At 45.6% G+C, this 12782-nt stretch overlaps 1 protein-coding gene across 1 annotated transcript in view; it reads left to right on the plus strand.

Moving 5' to 3' along the window:
• The window catches only part of ALDH1L2 (aldehyde dehydrogenase 1 family member L2), a 78858-nt gene that overhangs the window by 10417 nt on the left and 55659 nt on the right, over positions 1–12782 (plus strand). Inside the window, exon 2 of the mRNA XM_013004054.2 lies at positions 8613–8757. Within this exon, the coding sequence (XP_012859508.1) occupies positions 8613–8757 (145 nt within the window). The remainder of the gene's footprint in view (positions 1–8612; positions 8758–12782) is intronic.

A 12782-nucleotide genomic window follows, 5' to 3' on the forward strand; every position in this document is an offset into this window, starting at 1 on the left:
GGGGGTCACCACCACATGAGGAACTGTATGAAAGGGTGGTGGCATCAGGAAGGTTGAGAACCACTGCCATTAAGGTGTACCCTCTTGTAAAATAGAGCCGAAAGATGCCCCCAAGGAAACAAAGGGTGTTCACACCCTCTACTAAGGTCAGCATTTAGCTTAATCCTGTTAACTGAGAACTCCCTCCAACATGGGGTCAGAACCACAGGCAGAGTCCAGAATTGTAAGGAATTATGGGTGACAAGGACCCTATTAATTGATGATGTCTTCAGTAAGACTTCCCAACACCATTCTCAGAGGACAGCCCTTCGTCCTGCCCAGCAGGAGCAGGATTGTGGTCATGATGGAAAACCAGTCCTCCGTGCAAATTTCCTGGCCTTCTCCTCACTAACACAGGTTTCAATTTTCTTAAAACTTCTTCCTAATGGGCCCTCTGTGCCTTGAGATCATCTGTCATGTTTACTCCTCTGGCATCCCCAGAGACAGCGCCATTGCCTTCTGAGCTGCCCTCTGTGCCTTAACTGTCCCAGCAGATCCCTTTGGAAGTGATTGTTTCGATGGGATCTTTTTTTTTTTTCCCCACCTTCCTTTTCTGAAAGCTTTAATGAAAGAGCCAGTTCTTCAGCTTCAGAGACCACGCGTTGGGGCTGTTAGATGCTTGCACAAGTTTGACCAAGTTCTTTAGTTCTACAGATCAAGTGCCCAGAGGCACCCTCCTCTTTCCCCAGTCTCATGCCTGACGCCGTGCCGCTCTTGCTCTGTCAGGTCCTGCACCATCACGTGCCGGTCGACTGGCTCTGCTGCCCCTGCTGCTTCTCTGCCACTGCTTGTCTCCATCTTCACCATCCTTTTCCTGAGGAATTTCAACAAAAGACGCCCATTATTGAAAACACACTTTTTGAGTCAAGGCCTTTCGTGTAGTTTGTATGTCTTCTTTTAGTACCGTGGGTTCTGGATCACATGCTACCTCCTGAAACGGTTTCACACTGACCAAGCTTTTTTTTTAGCCTAGTGGCTGTGTACCTCTTCCATCTTCTTTTGGGATCTTTTTTTTAAAGCCCACCCCCCACCACCACCCCCGCAAGGAGCCTAGGAGCCCTCCTGGCATAGTGGATTGAATACACGTCATGCCGCTAACCAAGACCTGGCCGTCTGAAACCACAGCTGCTCCTCGAGGGAGAGAAGAGGCTCCTGCTCCCATGGAATGTGACAGTCTTGAACCCCAACAAGGGCAGTTCCTTCTTGTCCTCTGAGGTCACCACAAGCCAGAATGGCCTCATTGGCAGTGAGTGAGAATGAGACTAGGCCGAGTTCCATGAAGAAGAATTCAACATCAGGATGGGAGTAAGGCTCATCCATAACCCGAGATGTGCAGGTGACACACCTTGCTGACTAAAAGCATGGAGGACTTGAGGCACCTGCTGATGAAGATCAAAGACTGCAGACTTCAGTCTAGATGGAAACCAGGTCAAGTGCACAGAAATCCTCACACCTGGACCAATAGACTGCATCATGATAAATGAAGAAAAGACTGGTCAAGGATGTGCTTAGACCACAGCCAATCCGTGCTCGTGGAAGCCGCAGTCTAGAATCACATGATGCGCTGCACTGCAAAATCTGCTGCACGAGAACTCTGTAGAGTGTTACAAGCAACACTGTCACTTTGAGGACTAAGCTGTGCCTGACCCACGCCACGGTAGTTTCATTCGCCTCATATGCAGGTGAAAGTTGCATAAGGAAGAAGGGCAATCAGAGAAGAACTGATATATTTGAATTATTGGCCAGGAACATTGAACAACATACCGATGACTATTCTGGCTTTGTCTGAATAGAACCATGCTCCTGTAGGATTTCAATGGCCGGTTTTCAGATTTGGATCACCAGGCTTTTCTTCCGAGGTCCCTCTGGGTGAACTTGAAGCACCAACTTTTTAGTTAGCAGCTGAGTGCATTAGCTCATCCTCACCACCCAGTGCCCCAAACAGTCACCACTGATTCCGTTCTGAGCAGGAGCTCTGTATCCTCATCAGGTATTTCTGTGGCACAGTTCACATTTATCGAACATTTACCAAGGCCACACACCCAGCAGTGCATTTCCACTGTATCCCATTATATCTCATCAGAGCCTTGTGAGGTAGGTACTATTATTGTTCTGATTTTAATGGATGAGAAGTGAGAGCCAGCTCCAGGTTTGACAGCTAGCATTATAGAGTAACAATGGTTGTTGGGACCATCACTAGACCTCAGATCTCAGGCTTGCCACTTAGTCCCCCTGGGACTCCAAGCTGCATGCTCAGGGCTCTGAGTAGTGGCTTCTTCTCCTGCAAGAATGGAAGAGTGCCTGACCAGAGAGCTCCCAGGACCTCAGGGAGGTCAAATCCAAACAAGTTACCTTACTTCCATTGAGTGGATGCCAACTCATAGGACAGGGTAGAACTGCCCCTTTATGTTTCTGAGACTGTAACTACGGGAGTAGGAATCATTGTCTTGCTCACATGGAGCCAGCTGGTGGGTTTGAACCAACTTATAACCACTATGCCACCAGGGCACCTGGTTCAACAAGGTCAGATGTGCAATATCTAGCATGGACTCCTTAGAATGTTTACCAATCTTCGCACCCATTCTTGACCCAGGTCCCCCAGTGTGGGCAAGCACACGCTCTCCCTAGAACAGAGCCTCAGACTTTAGGGTTCCCCAGGAATCACTGAAGAGCATGTTAATTTGCAGGTCCACTGGCTTGGGGTTCTGACTCAGTAAACCTGTGATGGGAGCCAGGAATCCCCATTTATAACAAGACCTCCAGCTGATTCGGCCTTCCAAGGGCAAGCAGTTTCCAAACCACACTGAGAGACCTAAGACAGGGGTGACAGCCTAGCACCAACCCCCTGCTCAATGTAACCAGCTCAATTCAGAAATCGATCTGTACAAAGCAACAGTTCATGGATTGCAGCTCACAATTGGATTATACTCACCTAAACTCATCATATCAACAGTAACTGAAATTCTATGCCATTGAATAAATTGCTGATGCTATCAATGCAATTGCCTTATACTCCAGGGGGATGATTAGCAATGTTTTTTTTGTTTTGTTTTTTTGGGGGGTGGTTATTTGCTTGTTTATTGTTTTTGTCATAATATGGCCACTAAAGTAAACCAGGGTCATTCAAAATCCATGGACAACCAGATGGATTCTGGGTTCCCATGTAATTATAGCCCCAAGATACAAACAGTTAGTTTTTATAACATGACCCTGCTTGATTTTCACCTCCATGAAAAGATGACTGAAGATTGTGCTACAGCAAAGTGTGGTGAAGAAAGCAGATGGTGCCCGGCTGTCAATTGGAATCGTGTCAGGGGTCTTAAAGGCTGGTATTTTAAAAAAGCAGAGAGGTGTCAACCAAATCCACAAGGAAGAAGCACACCAGCCTGTGTGATTCAAAGACGGATTTTTTTGTTTTGTTTTGTGATCCAAGTGAGTTTTTTAAAAATCATTTTATTAGGGGCTCATACAACTCTTATCACAATCCATACATACATCAATTGTGTAAAGCGCATTTGTACATTCATTGCCCTCATCATTCTCAAAACATTTCCTCTCCACTTAAGCCCCCAGCATCAGGTCCTCATTTTTCCCCTCCCTTCCCGCTCCCCCCTCCCTCATGAGCCCTTGATAGTTTATAAATTATTATTTTGTCATATCTTGCCCTGTCCGACGTCTCCCTTCACCCACTTTTCTGTTGTCCATCCCCCAGGGAGGAGGTCACATATAGTTCCTTGTAATCGGTTCCCTCTTGCCAACCCACTATCCCTCTACCCTCCCTGTTTCACCACTCACACCACTGGTCCTGTAGGGCTCATCCACCCTGGATTCCCTGTATTTTTAGTTCCTATCTGTACCAGTGTACATCCTCTGGTCTAGCCAGACTTGCAAGGTTGAATTTGAGTCATGGTAGTGGGAGCGGGGAGGAGACATTTAGGAACTAGAGGAAAGTTGTATTTTTCATCATTGTTACATCGCACCCTGACTGGCTCATCTCCTCCCCAAGACCCCTCTGCAAGGGGATCTCCAGTGGCCTACTAATGGGCTTTGGATCTCCACTCTGCACTCCCCCCATCATTCACTATGGTAAGATTCTTTGTTCTGATGATGCCTTATACCTGATCCCTTCGACACCTCGTGGTTGCATAGGCTGGTGTGCTTCTTCCATGTGGGCTTTGTTGCTTCTGAGCTTGATGGCCGCTTGATTACCTTCAAGCCTTCAAGACCCCAGACGCTATACTTTTTGATAGCCGGGCACCATCAGGTTTCTTTGCCACATTTGCTTATGCACCCATTTGTCAAAGACGGATTTTTAAAAGTCCAAATATGACGACGACGGGAAAAGTGTCAGAGCTTACATTGTGGACACCCCATTTGTAGAAGGCTGTGGAGGACAGTGGGAGCCCAGAATCCATCTGAAGTGTTTCCAGTCAGATTAAACCTCCAGCAGATCCCCTGTGGCCACAGGCAAGGACTGGAACAGCTTTACTGTCAGACATAGATAGTTGTAACTTCATTATGGTGGATCCAACCACATTGACTATGATACTTGGTCAGCCTCCCTCTTGAACCTACCTGAATTTGCTCTGGGGTTAAATATTTCTTGCTTGTTCCATGACAGAAATTTCTTCTCTGGCTTTTAAAATATTATTGGTGGCCTTTCCTTTCTTACTCTTTATTCTTATCTTTATATTATGATTATTTCTTCTTTCTGTTTCCATTTGTTTTTCTGTTATTATTTCTGTTAAGTTTCCCAGTTTATGAAGCACAAAAGAGTGGATGCATATAGGCAATGACTGATACATCGTTTATCTGGGACGGGGCAGGGGGAGAGTGAGGGGAATTGGGGAGCAAACAATGAATGTGGGAGGGGAAGGGAGCATTAGAACTGGTTGTGATAATGTATATACAACTCTTTTTCAAAATGATGTAACTATGGAAGTGTATGATATGTGAATTTTATATCACGAAAACTACTAAAAAATAAAGAAACCAAAGTTGACAAAGAGTTTTCGCTTAGGGGGCATTGAGTTTATGTTCATGATGGTGGAATAGTTTGGATTAAGATTTGGATTTGCACGCCACGAGAGTATACTTGACGGCACTGCATTAGACATGTAGAAGTTGTTGATCTGGAGAATGTTTTGTTGTGTATATTTTTGCCACAATAAAAAAATGATAATAATTTCACTAATAACAATGAGTATAAGAAAGAAGAAAACATTCTAACGTTGCATGTGGTCATGATTATACAACTCTTCTTGAAAAGATTGCACTATTGAATTGTGTGGTATTGGTATATGGATGAAGTGTCAATAAACTGTTAAAAAAAAAAAAAGACAGGGGCAATAACTCAACCCAGTTTTCCAGAATGTGCTAAGTCACAATGCACATGTTTACAATCAAACAAGCGGAGAACTCCTCAGTGTGAGAAGCAGCTTTAGCATTGCGCTCAGACAATATTTCACTGAATGAAATGTTCCCAAAGACACTGCCCCTGGTTTCTTTACAAAAGCCACTTTTCTGGGGAGAATCAAATCAAGAATTGGATGCCAAATCAGTACATCCTTCAAGCCAAGCAATATCTTACATCCGAGTCAGCTCAGCCTCTCAGCCATTGTGCATTTTAAAAGCGAGATTTTAGATGTTTTAAAATAGCTGGCGATGCAATGATCTGAAGCAAAGCCAACATTTGTAAGACTGCTGACACATGGGTTCTATTTCAAGCAGCACCATTAAACATAGGATTTGAAGACAGGCTATTTACAGAAGGTTTGGACTTGCAGAAGATTCAACCTTTCATTAACTGCCGGTGCATTTTGTGGCTGTTAGTTGGTGATTGTGTGTTGGAAATTGAAGCTTAATTAGGCTCTTTTGGGATATAACCTTTGACTGGTCTTTGGAAAGAACATTTTAAGCTCAAACCACAATTACTTAATTATCAGCTTAATTATAGGAAAGGTATCCTTTTAAGTTCTTCCATAAAAGAGGTGTTATCCATGCCCAGTAATGAAGTGGGAAACAGGGAAAATTATTATTTTCCTAGCCAGATATTCTGTGAGGCTCTATCAATTTAGACAGACTTCTCAGAACATTAGAGAACTCCAATAAGAATTAAGGTAAGGGCACTGGGTGTGGAGTCGTTTCTAAAATCCAGGTCCAGTGGCACCAAGTCCCAGAGCAGTAGAGTGACAGGTGGAGAGAGTTCCTGGGAACTGGAGCAGATGCTTCACTAAGAAGATTCCAGGAAACCAGTTGGAACTGGAGTTGGGACATTACCAAGAAGGAGCCAGGAAACCAGTTGGAGCTGGAGCTGATGCTTCACCAAGAAGGAGCCAGTTGCATCCAGGGGTCTCCAGCCCAGGGGATGCTTTGATGAGTAGCTCTACACCCACCAACCTGCTCCCCTCATGGCTTTCGAGGTTCAGCTGAAGAACTGTGATATCAAGGTGTTAGCTTCCAACAGACTCTGAAGGACACACTCAGGGAGAATTTGCAGGACCTGTCCCTTAAAGGCATTATTCCTTTACATCCTTCAAGCCTTGAGTGTTTCTGTTTGAGTCATGAGTCAAAATCACTTTATGCTTTCCAAGCTGCGCAGTGTTTGCACTTCTTGATCCCCAGTGTATTTTTGGTATCTGTGTTCCTCTTTGTCAGGAGTGGCGGTGGCTCATTTTAAAATCCCTACAAGGACGTTTGGAGCCAAGTTCCAGCCAACCCCCTTTCGAGCGTGATGGCTCTGAAAGGGTTACCTGCCCATGCTAAGCCTCGGTCTTTTTATAAAATGGTGCAGCATGGGAGATAATAAAATGGAGTAGTGGTGAGAATAAAATTAAATGATGTGATGTGCGGGAACTCGAGTGACCCTATAGATTAGAAGTCGGCCTGCTAAGCACAAGGTGGGCAGTTCAAACCCATCAACTGTTCCATGGGAGGAAGATGAGGCTGCCTGCTTCAGTAATGATTTCCAACCTCAGAAGCCAGGGTCCCTGTAAGTCAGAATCGACTTGATGGTTGTGGGAGCTGTGCTGGCCTTGAAGGAACCCTGGTGGCGCCATGCTTAAAGCACTCATCTGTTACCCAAGAGATCATCAGTTCAAAACCATCACCAGATACGGCAGCCTGCTTCCACACAGATGACAGCCTTGGGAGCCCGACGCAGCAGCTCTGTTCTGTCCGAGCGGCTCGCTGTGAGTATGAGTCAGTTCAAGGGCAGTGGGTTTGGTTTTGGAGAATTAGCAAGGATTTTTAAACTCTGAACAGGAGAACGAAACAAAATGACCAGTGTTTAGTATAGCCCACTGCCTTCCAGTCGAGTCTGACTCAAAGCAACTTCTTCGTATAGGATTTCTGAAGCTGGGTGCAGAGAGCATGGTAGGTCTCACCGGAGCAGCAGGTGGATTTGAAGCACCAACCTTGCAGTTTGCAGTCCAAGGCTTCCCTAAAAGCACCACCAGGGCTCCAGTTCATAGGAAATGATTTTAAACTATTAAAGCTTATGCTTAAATCTTACGTACCCTGTGTCAGACACTAGTCTAAGTAATTTGTTTCTCCAAAAATCATATAAACTAGATATTGTATTGTTCTCACTTTACAGATGTGGAAAACCAGGTAAACCGTGGTTAATTTATGTAAGGTCGAACAACTGGTAAGTGGTAGAACTACTGACCTCAGGCAGTTGAACTCTAGGGTCTGCGCCCTTGACCCCTCTGTTACATTAAATGTTAGCTCTTGCCCTCTCTCACAAAGAAGAGATGAGCCCAGTTCTCCCCATTCCTATGTTGCGGGAGCATAGAAGCCCTGCCGTATCGATGTAGCTCACACTCAGAGTGAAGCTCCTCTCAGCAATGATCTTTCTCGTGATTTATTCGTGCCTGGGCTGGCTCGTTTCCACTAAGGAGTTAAAGTAACTTGTAAAAATATCATATAGAATCTTGAATGAACGATTATTCAAATGAACCAAGGGAACTGGAGCCAAGGGAGAATGAGCAGTATTGGGCATGAAGTGATGTGTAGTCACTGTTTATATTGTCGTCTAGGTAATTGGTGGTGATGGTAGGTGCCGTCAAGTCTGGTCCAACGCATATCGACCCAATTACAAAAGCACGAAACACCACCTGGTCCTGTGCCAGGCTCGCCACTGTAATGTTTGAGCCCATGGAAGCAGGCGCTGTGCCAATCCGTCTTATGGAAGGTTTTCTCTGCCTCGACGCACCTCCGCTCTACCAAGCACATGGTCTTTCTCCAGAGACTGGTCTCTCTCCTGACAACATAATCGCGACCATGAAAGAAAGGAGAATGCTCCTTACTTCTACTAACAATTCATTAATCTAATAATAAGTCATTATTCCTTTCCAACACCCTAATTCCAAGGCACCGGTTCTTCTTCGGTCTTCCTTGTTCGGTGTCCCGTGTGTGGGTCTTGCACAGATGAATGAAACATCTCACAGATCTTGGAGCGTTTTGTCGTCCTCACACCATCCCGTGTGACTGGGCGAGGGGCAGTGGGAAGGTTTAATATCCGGGTGTCTCCTATCCATGCTAACACCTGCCACCACGGGATTGCTCTGCAGGTTTATCTCAAAAACAAGCTGAAGTTGGCACTTATTGGCCAGAGCCTCTTTGGGCAAGAAGTCTACAGCCGGCTCCGGAAAGAGGGCCATCGAGTAGTGGGAGTGTTCACCGTTCCAGACAGGGATGGAAAAGCTGACCCACTGGGTGAGTATGTCTTGGGACACCTGGTCAAGGCATCGTCCATGGTCATTGTACAGGCCAGCCACACTGAGCGCCTCCCTCTCGGCTCTCTAACCTCCACCCCACCCACCAGAGGACGTCCGCTAGGTCTGTTTTCACTGCGGAGGTTGACTCCCCCGCCTTCCCTTCTCTTTCTCTAAGCATCCCAGGACAAAGGCACAGGTCCCTGTGGTAATAGGAGCTTTCCCGTTGATCTCCATCAGAATGCTTTCCAGACTTGTATTTTTGCTTTCTTTCCCCCAAAACACAAGATCACTTTCCTAAGGTGCTCTGACACCTCCTAAAATACTGCTCAATACTCAGGTGCTGGTGGGAATGAAGGGAAGGCCATGCCCGATGACCACCATGGACAGTGAGGTTCTCTCTCTCTCTCTCCCCTACTGACCATGGGGATCACAGCCCAAGGCATAACCACTACACCACCAGGCATCTCGCTGCTATCAAGTCAATGCTGACTCATAGCCACCCCCTGTGGGTTTCCGGGACTGCCGCTGTTCACAGGAGTAGAAAGCCCACCCTTTCTCCCGAGGAGCTGCTAGTGGTTTCGAACTGCCTAAGACATAATCTCTACACCACCAGGGCACCTACGCTACCAGGCATCGTGGAATCATAAAGAACGGTTTTATGTCGTAACCAGTTATGGCTGGGACTGCTTGGTGGATTGAGGAGATGACCGGCCTCAAAGCGAAAGTGCCGTGTGCTTCTGATGTGCAACCATAGTGTTGTTGGGAAATGAGTGTGAGACAAGGAAGAAAACCATCCACGGGCACCGACGAAACACACAACTTTGTCTAGTTCTTTTATGCTCCCCTCCCCTCCATCATGACCCCAATTCTACCTTACAAATCTGGTTAGACCAGAGCATGAACACTGGTACAGATAAGAGCTCTAAACACAGGGAATCTAGGACAGATAAACCCCTCAAGACCAATAATGAGAGTAGGGATACCAGGAGGGGAAGGGGAAGGTGGGGGAGGAAGGGGGAACCAATCACAAGGATCAATATATAACCCCTCCCAGGGGGCAAACAACAGAAAAGTGGGTGAAGGGAGACAGCAGTCGATGTAAGGCATGAAAAAAAAAAAAAATTTATAAATTATCAAGGGTTCATGAGGGAGGGAAAAAAAATGAGCTGATCCCAAGAGTCAAGTAGAAAGAAAATGTTTTGAGAATGATGATGGAAACATATGTACAAATGTGCTTGACACAATGGATGGATGGATGGATGGTGTGTTAGACAGGGTTCTCTAGAGAGATAAAACCAAATTGCAGATAATTTAATATATTTATTTATAAAGATAATTAGATAGATAACAAAAAATGAACTGTTAAATCATGTACAGATAAATATATAATACAAGAAATAAACAGTTAAATTATAAAGCACTACAAATGGCTCAATGCAACTCACTCCCGTGAGAGAGAGTTGTGTGAGACTAGCAGTCCTTCAAGTCTAGTCTGCTGCTAGAACTTCCTCCATTTATAGAGAGAGCTAGGCTATGTCAGCACAGCAGCCAATCAGAAGGCAGGTCACCAACTGCCAGCCAGGTCACCAACCGCCAGTCCTCAGCTCCAGAGATGTCTTAAAGGAACCTCAACTTACAGCGACACAATCCACAGGCTAAGCACCCCACAGGTAGTGTAGCCTTTAAATTGAGGCACAGGACAAACAAGGCAGCCGCACACTGGTCCGATGATGAAAGAGCGAGAGACAAGAAAGGCGAGACTCACCGAGCCATTTATCTCTCTGCCCTTCAGTTAATCCCACTTGTGTTTATCGGCCAGGCTGGCACAATAAACTATCTCAATCCACCCCTTGCCAACCTGGCACCTGTACACAATTCTTTAGCCATATATACATATATAATTTATGGACATTGATGAAAATCACACTTATACTTATCATCAATCATCTATTATACATATAAATGAAACCACAGTCCAATTGTATCTGATATATCATACCTGAATGAAGGAAAGATATGCAATAAGCACATGAAAAGAAATTACATTGACAATTACAAACCTCGCTTTTGCAATTGATCACGTGGTCGTAATTGATAGGTAGAATTACCTTCTACTGATGGATTGTGGTAAGAGTTGTATGAGCCCCCAAAAAAATGATTTAGAAAAACAAAACAAAGCATTCAGATAGTACAGGAGTGGGGAGGACGGACTAGAAAGCTCGGTGCCTTATCACTTGCAGCTTCATAACTCACTGGCAAAATGCAACACACTGGGTGGAAAACAGTGACCGGTGAGGATCTCAAAATGGTCCCTTTTTATTCTCAGAAGAAACAGCTCCCTCTAGGTTTTATTCTGATTCCTTTTTAGCGACTTCAAAAACGATGCTATCTTAGCATTAGTTTTCTTAGCGTCCAGCTCAAGACAATGTTGGATCAAAAGCACACGTGGACCTGCTTTTAATCACTTGAGCTAGAAATTATTTGTTAAGAGAAGACTCACTCAGCTTGAGGAATTCCAAGGGCGCCTGCGTCAGGAATTCCTACCTGGCTGGCAGCATGGTTACGCTGGGCTGCGATCTGCAAGGTTGGCAGTTTGAAACCGCCAGCCCCTCCTTGGGAGAAAGACGGGGCTTTCTATCCCCATAAACAGTCACTCAGAAACTCAAAGGGACAGCTCTACCCTGTCATGTAGGGCTGCTAGGAGTCGGCATCGAGTCGACGGCATGGAGCTTGAGGGGTTTTTTAGTTTCTGAAGGTGGAAAGGGAGATTCCTGTTGCTGGGACTGCTGCTGCCACCGTCACATAGTCCTAACAGCTTTGTTGGGGACCTGTGTGGGGAGATGGATCGTGGGGGCTTAAGTTTGGCTCTGACCTCAGAGTGACCACAAATAGCATTAGCTCACATTAGGTCGGTGTTCATTTCTCCAGTCTGGGTTGGCTGGTCAGAGCCAATGGGGCAGCTCTAGATCCATCCCACTGCAGGCTTGGGGTGGTTTTGTCATGATCGACACTGGGCTTCCATCTCCTGGTGCAAAGTAGTGGCGTCGACTCCCACGGTCAGGGTTTCCTTCCAGCAAGCGGGAAGGGGGGACTAGAGAGCAAGGCCCTTCTGGCAGAAAGCAGAAGTTCCACTTAGCACCTGGGTTCACATCCTACTGCTCAGAATTTGGTCACCGCTCAGGTCTATTTGCTGCGAAATCTAGGTTTTACTCAGGGCGACGGTGTACTCCGCTGGACGGAGGGAGATGCATTGCTGAAAGAAAAATAAGGCAAAACATGCAGCCTCTGACATATGCACGGACGTCAGTGGAATTATCAACCTGTGCCTTTCCCACCTCCTTTTCAGAGTCATCCTGAGAAATAAACCATCACCTAGTGCCCGGGCCTGGGCACTCGGATGGTCTAGACCACTTGAGCTTCAGTCAGTTTAGGAACTCCTTCCTTTCATCTTCAGGCGTCTACTGGTTGGCAGGGGAAAGGTTGTCTGGTCTGTAATTTGCCTGGAGAGGAGAGGGACCACGCCTGAGAGACTGAGAGACAGGGGAGGCAGAGGAGCTGGAGGTTTTATGAGTCAGAGGCTCTGTCTAACTTGGGGGTGAAGTATTGGCATTTGGCTGTGCCAAAAAAAAGAAAAAGGAAAAAGCTGTGTACTTTAAAGGACTCCTTTAACAGTGAAGGGGTCATTTCGAATCTAGAGAACTAATACAGGCATGTACATATGTAAATATATATAGTATATATATTATATATATAGATATATATAAAATGAGAGGGGAATAGAACTATGTACTCATACCTATATATTAAGAATTAAGGTTGCAGATGGACATTGGGCCTCAACTCAAGTACTCCCTCCACAGAAGAACACTTTGTTCTAACAATCCATCATTCTGTGATGCTCACCTTCCTGACATGATCGCTGAAGACAAAATGGGTGCATAAGCAAATGTGATGAAGAAAGCTGATGGTGCCCGGCTATCAAAAGATATAGCATCTGGGGTCTTAAAGGCTTGAAGGTAAACA

Source organism: Echinops telfairi, unplaced genomic scaffold (genome assembly GCF_000313985.2).
Source record: "Echinops telfairi isolate 266 unplaced genomic scaffold, ASM31398v2 ScPeMD7_2;HRSCAF=8, whole genome shotgun sequence".
In the NCBI taxonomy this organism is placed as follows: domain Eukaryota; kingdom Metazoa; phylum Chordata; class Mammalia; order Afrosoricida; family Tenrecidae; genus Echinops; species Echinops telfairi.